Genomic DNA, 7118 nt, shown 5'->3' on the forward strand with positions numbered 1-7118 from the left:
GAAAAGCATTCAGTCAAGATTAGCTTTAGTAGACCAGTGATGGATTTACTTTAGCTCCCTGGTCTTAAACATGCAGGCTGTGGTAAATAAGCCAGCTGCTGTAAAATGCAGCTGTGGTGTAGGAATTTAAACAGCATGGATGTTAGATGGCTCAGAAAGGGCCCTATATTAGACTGTGTGGCGGGACACCAGTGACTGTGACATGCAGGGGGAAATGAGGTAAAAAAAAAAAACACACACACTCACTGCTGGAAGCAGCCAATATCACTGGCATGCCACAATAATATTTACACATATTGCAAAATCTTTCTCTTTTGCTGCATGTAGAAAATGGCAATGACCAGTGCTGGGTTTATTGCTGCAACATGATATAAACCAACCATAAACAGTGGTGTCATTCAGAGTTCAGCTGCTGTTCTGTTAGGGAAAACAGTCTGAAGTGTACCTGCTACAACTTCCCCGGAGGGCTTCAGTCACTGGGCTTTTCTGCCTGCTCAGTCAGGAGAACATGACAGACTGCCTCTGATACAACATATTTCACCGATAAGTAGCAGATTTACGAGATCAGAGGTTTTGACCTCAATAAAAGGATTTGGGAGCTATGACAGGTCAGGCTTAAATCTTTTACAGCAAAACCGTATGAAGTTCATATCTCGCTCCATTATCTTGTGTCAGTATCAAATTAATGAACACAAGAGCTTTAATCAGGTGTGCTGGACACTGCCCTGTAAGAGGTTTGACAATGTTTTAGTGATTTCAAGAGACATTTTAATTAGATTTCAGTGAATTGCATATCACATCTGGAGACAAAAATTTGACTGCAAGTGTTTTGTGTCTTATGTTGCTTGAGGATGTATTATTTAGGTAGAGCGAATTGAAAAGATATTATCGAATAGATAGTTTTGCTCATGACGAGTATAACATTTGTGCCCATTCTGTTTAGCAGCACATCTCAAATTGAATCAAATTCGATGCAGAGCATCTGTGAGCAGACTTGTTTTGGGTCTGGTCAGTCTCTAAACAGGTTTTCTTCCAGGATTGTTTTGTATTTAAATGCCTCCATCTTCCTACCAACCCTGACCGTGTATCTGCTTAAAAAAGAAACCTCACACTGCCATCATCTTGTTTCACCACGGGGATGGTGTAAGCGGGATGATGTACGGAGACGCAACACAAAGCATTTTGCACTGCATGATGCCATGCATACAAGAAAGCAGAGTACACATATGCCCATGTTGTTCCGGTTGTTTGGGTTTCTTTTTGCCTCTTTAAAGTGTTTTTCTTTCCTCTGAGAATTTGCTTCACTATGGAAGGAGTAAATGCCCCTGGTAAAAAAAAAAAAAAGAAAAAACTTTTAAAGGAAACGTTGAAAGCATAGTTAGCCGTTTTGAATTTTGCTTTTTACAGAACCCCAGCGACCTTTTACAATCACTTCCATGGTTCATTTTGTACCTTAATTTTAAAATAAGTGATTTTACAAACTTGATTTTTTTTTTCTTCTTTTCTTTGTGAGAACAAATAAAAATAAATACAACATATATGTATACACAGAATAATCCCTGTTCCTCTCCTTTAAATGGACATGAATGAATTTGGCATCAAAGCAGATGAACTGTCCCATCTAGTGGTGAATTGGGAAAATAAATGACTCATGAACAATCTGAGAGTCGAGTCTGCAGTCTGCAGTGATTTGACAAATTTCCCGACTAATTGCTTTGTATTCATTTACTTTGATCAATAAAACAAGCTGCTTCATGAATTATAGCAGAATTGTGAAGATTATGAAGCAATATTTTCAGGCATTTACAGTTTTTTTAAAACATTCTCACCGATGTTTGATTTTCTTCTCCATCATAGTCCTTTGCCTCTATTGGTGGAGCATATTTTCTAATAACCCCTGACAGATTTATTAAGTCTGCATGCTGAGACCCCTCAGGTTTGTTACACCACAACATTTACCTTTTAATTTCTGCCTTTTTTTTCAGGTCATCTAGATCAACAAAACGACCACCTGAAAGTTTAGGTCAGAATATTTTGTAGGAGATCAAAATATGTGGGACAGAGAAAATTACAGATGAATGTGAAACGTGATGAATGCAAAGTTTTGTCACACTTATGGTGTCCAGACACAGCAGAATTAGTCGCACCACTGCATGTGTTAAAATATCAACACACTTTCTGCATCAACAAAAACCATCTGTTGTTCAATGTTACCGTGTAATTTTTTAGGAACACTTTTTCATATTGCAATTCTTAAAAAAGAAAAAAAACAAAAGACACTTTAGTGCCAAGAATCCAGATGCTGACTTCCCATGCTGTCACGTAGGCATCCAATTCCAGGTGTTTTGTAGGTATAGCAGGTTTTTGAATACTGAAACTTATCTTTGGTGCATATAAAGAGCCATCTGCATTTTAAACACACTCATAGTATGAATATATTCATGTCCAAAAACAATGTTACCTATGCTAAGGTTAGTGATTGAGGGTTAATGCTGCAGGAAGGTCATGAGAAATGTCCCAGAAAATACACCAGTGTGAAATACACTCCTGGCCCGCTGCCATTGGTCCATCTACAGCCTCAGCAGGCCACCACAGACCAATTGGAGAGTGTGCTGCTGTGTTCGGAGAGAGAGCTGCCTGAGGTGGAAAGTTTAAAAGAGAGTGTCTGGGTCTCGCCGTCCCTCAGCTGAAGCATCAATCAACATGATCCCCATTGTGCTGGCCTCAGTGCTCATTGCTGGCGGTAAGAACATCTGGAATATTCTATTTCTGTGGTTAATTGTTTCTCTGTGTTGCATTTGCTCATTAGCACATAGTGAGCTGGTCCTTTGTGATTCTTTGGTGAGGAGAAAAATGTTGCACTCTGCTTCAGAAGATATTTAAATATATGTGTTTGTGTAATACCTACTCCTTTTCCTTTCAGCCCTTGGGTGCGGCACCCCTCCCGTTGAGCCCCTGACTTCCCGTGTGGTCAATGGAGTTGATGCCAAGCCCCACAGCTGGCCCTGGCAGGTATGCTGATGTGCACACATCTGTCTGTGTTTTTATGTTCACTTTGATGACCCTCCGGGTTCAGCATCTGGCTATCGGATGACAAACCCAGATGCTGTTGAAAATCCTGCAATTAAGCAGGGCTATTTTTAAAATGTTAAATCAGGAATCCATACCATCCGTCTGAAGGACAGCCCACTTCTTTGTATATTGTTTTTCTCGTGTCCCTTTTTGAGATCTCTCTGCAGTATGAAAGGGACGGTGAGTGGAGGCACAGTTGTGGAGGATCTCTGATTGCTGCCAACTGGGTTATGACTGCTGCACATTGCATCAAGTACGAGAAGCTGAGGAGCACAAAGATAAGAACTCAGGAACACAACCATCATTGCACAAAGCTTGCCTGTTCTGTATTTATTCTATGCAATGCTGCTTGCTTATTTGCATCACCAAAGGCTTAATTTTCCTACCAAGAAAAAAAAAGGAAAAATATTTTGGAAGTTATCACAAATTCAACTCATCATCAAAGTTTATTTATCTAATCCTCCACACAAAAGCACAATCAGACCAAATTAATCAAATCATTCAACTGTTTAATAAACCCTCTGTCTGGTTTGCCTTGGGCCTCAACAGTCTGTTTTCTCTCGCAGTACCAAGTTCTCCTACAGGGTGTTTGTGGGCAAACACAACCTGGTTGAAGAAGAGGCTGGCTCCAAGGCCATCCTGCCTGAGAAGATCATCGTCCATGAGAAGTGGCACCCCATCTTTGTAGCTTTTGGGTAAGAAAGACAAAGAAAGCGGCTATGAAGAAAAACACAAACAAAGAATAAAGAGGGAAATGATTGTGATCTCATCTTCTTTTTGTCAATGAAGAGGACTTAGAGTAAGGCTAGATTAATTTACTAAAGTTCATGTTTCTGAAACTCATAAAATACTGTATATAGAAAAATTCAATTAGTGAATCAAAACTGAGTCTTTGAAGCACAAGACAGATATTTTAGCTTCCTTTCACAGGGAGCTGGACTTACCACCATTTCTTGAAATAAGATTCTCTCTGCATAAACATCAATTAGGTAAATTCACATATTCCAATGTCTTCTTGTAACGATGATATCTGAGCTACTGAATTTATCATACGTTTCAGAATCTTTGAGTAGTGCTTTTGTTTAACAACTAAAAGACACTTAACACGATATAATTTCCAAAACTCTTAAGGTTTTCCTACTTTAAGCAAGTCTAGAACTGCTGTTTGCTGTCTTTACAGAAGCAGTTTTTTATTTGCTGTTCTGGGTTGGAGTTTCAAGTATTTCCAATGATAACATAAAGCAAACATACTCAGAATACCATTCTTTATCTATTTTCTTCATTCCAGTTGGTGACATAGCCCGAGCATATTGCTGAAAATTTTGATTTACCTGGACCAAATAAACTAACGACTCAGTTAGTTAATGTGTTTTTAAGAAACTAGATTCCAAAAATGAATTGATTTCATAAGAATGTAAACATACAAATATTTTCATTGACAACTATGGATAAGATGTGTTGTTTATTGGCATTGACTACCTTAAGATTCAAAAAATAAGCTTGCTAGCAGGCTTGACAATATAAGCTAGTTAAGGCATAACATGCTAGCGAAATTATAATAAACTTTTAAAATACATTTTAACAAAGTGGTATGAAACAAACTATTTCTCAGCAAGTGCCTAAGATTAGAACAGGGTTCAACAACAACAGTGGTGCTACTGGTAAAGTAATTCAATCTGGATACAAACTTTAATCTTATTCCAACATGTAACTTACCTCACATAATTATGAAACGTCTTATGTTTTGAAAAGTTGCTAAATTGATTAATTGATAAAACATTTACTATTAAGATGTTAGCCTTGACGTTCTCCGCTGAACATCACACATTACCTTCATGAACCAACATCCTCAGTAACATTTAAATCAAAGTGTTTGATTAGCATTTGGAAAGTAATATTATTGCAATTTATTGATGCACTGACTTCCTCACCTTGCTTTTCAGTATCTTAGGTTGGGGAAGTCGATCCTCCCTAAGACTTTGTCTCTCTATCTGTCTTCCTTGAAGTAATGACATTGCCCTGATTAAGTTGTCCGAGCCAGTGACTCTGAGTGATCAGGTGCAGCTGGGATGCATCCCCACTCCTGGCACTTTGCTGACCAACCTCTACCCCTGCTACATCACTGGCTGGGGCAGAGTGTACAGTAAGTTCTTCCTCTGTTTATGTTTTGGCTGCATTCCTGAAAACTCCTCGTATCATTTCCATTAGCATGTTTGGCCAGTATTTAGCCACAGTGACAGTATTCATAAACGGTTAGGGTTAACCGGAGCTATTTGGGAAGTTGGGAAGAAAATTACCTGCATACGATTTGAGCTGAAACTTTTCAGCAGGGGGATTACTTCTAAATTGAAAATTTGGGTCAGACTGTGAGTTTTGCTCTCGGGGAGCTCCTGTAAAGCAGCTTTGACAGCCAGCAAGTTTATGTGTATGACGGTAATAGACTCTGCCTGTGTGTTTTAGCCGGAGGCCCCATTGCTGATAAGCTGCAGCAGGCTTTGATGCCTGTGGCTGACCACGCCACCTGCTCCCAGTCTGACTGGTGGGGCATCGCTGTTAGGACCAGCATGGTGTGCGCCGGTGGGGATGGAATTGTTGCTGGATGCAACGTAGGTCTGCCGCACTGTTTGAAAATGTGCATGAGGAGGGAGATGATTATTTCAGCAGTTATGTGTTTTAAGTTGCTTTGTTTATTCCTTCAAAATGCCTGATCGGTGATTAGACAAGCTGTTTTTGAAGCCACACAAAAAATAAACCTACAAAGTGATCCCACTGAAATGAAACAGAATAATTTTCCCCTCAAAGTTATTTTTTGTGGCGTGATGCCAAGAATCAACAAATGCTGTTCTTGTGTCCCCGTGTCCTGCAGCATTCTTCATGAATCAATGATTTTGATAGTGATTTTCCCAGTTTTCTTTTTCTTTCTTTCTTTCTTTCTGGTCGATCTTCTGGTCGCTCCTTCAGTTGAATAAAACATAAACCCTCTTTCTGAATCTCCTTGTTCAGGGTGACTCTGGTGGCCCTCTGAATTGTAAGAACGCTGAAGGTTTTTGGGAGATCCATGGCATTGCCAGCTTTGTGTCTGGCTTCGGCTGCAACTACGAGAAGAAACCCACCGTCTTCACCAGAGTCTCTGCTTTCAACAGCTGGATTGACCAGGTAAAAAAGATGGCTGATGTATTCTTAAAACTACATTAGAATTCATGTTGGTATTTCTTGAAAAAATTTAAAAAGCATTGATAAAATGTATTTAATAAAGAGGTACGTTTTCCACTGCATTCAGTCTGAGCCCCAAAAACAAACTTACCAATCATCAGTTGTCTTCTTCAGTACAACAGTTCCATTAATTTGAATTAAAAAGACATAATTGTTGCATTGTGTCAAATCCATTGTTTAGAGTTCATAATTATTATAAAATAAATTACCTTTTTTTTTCACCTTCAGTAACAATATCTTATACGATAATTGCCAATCCCAAGTTGTGTTAGAGAAGCACAAGGAAGCATAAAGGAATGTTTCGGGATTTTCTAAAGGAAGGTTTTTTGTTTTTTTTTATGTTAAACACAGTTAATATCTTACCTGCACTAAAGAACTCTGAGTATTTCCACCTTGTTGATTATGTGAATACTTACGTAAACGGGATTTCTTGGTTTTCTATTTTTAATAAATTTGCAAAATACTCAAAAACTTTTTCCCACGTTGCTGTAATGAGGTACTTGTGTGTAGAATTTTGATGGAATATCTTAATTTAATACAATTTGGAATATGGTTGAAACATAACAAAATGGGGAAAAAGTGAAGTGCTGTGAATACTTTCTGGATGCTCTCTACCCCAGACCTCAATATTTGCTTAGGTGTCGAGGGACAATTTAGACAAATATTTTATTTAACAAATGCTCACTGGGATTTTAACTTCTTTTAATCTTTTAACAGAATCTCACCTGAACAGAATCTGAACAATCCTTTCAATGTTTTATGTTTTTCTCTGTGTTTTTGCAGGTGATGCTGAATAATTAAAGATGATATGTCAATAAAAGTTCCCCAAAATA

General features: G+C 38.4%; 1 protein-coding gene across 1 annotated transcript; it reads left to right on the forward strand.

Moving 5' to 3' along the window:
- The first annotated feature begins 2657 nt into the window (after positions 1 to 2657).
- ela3l (elastase 3 like) lies at positions 2658 to 7118 on the forward strand. Its single transcript, XM_032577726.1, has 8 exons — positions 2658 to 2743; positions 2924 to 3012; positions 3228 to 3325; positions 3639 to 3767; positions 5079 to 5215; positions 5533 to 5678; positions 6076 to 6228; positions 7069 to 7118. Exons 1-8 carry the CDS (start codon positions 2704 to 2706, stop codon positions 7084 to 7086), a joined length of 810 nt encoding a protein of 269 aa, XP_032433617.1. The 5' UTR covers positions 2658 to 2703; the 3' UTR covers positions 7087 to 7118.

This window comes from Xiphophorus hellerii, chromosome 12 (assembly GCF_003331165.1).
Source record: "Xiphophorus hellerii strain 12219 chromosome 12, Xiphophorus_hellerii-4.1, whole genome shotgun sequence".
Classification (NCBI taxonomy): domain Eukaryota; kingdom Metazoa; phylum Chordata; class Actinopteri; order Cyprinodontiformes; family Poeciliidae; genus Xiphophorus; species Xiphophorus hellerii.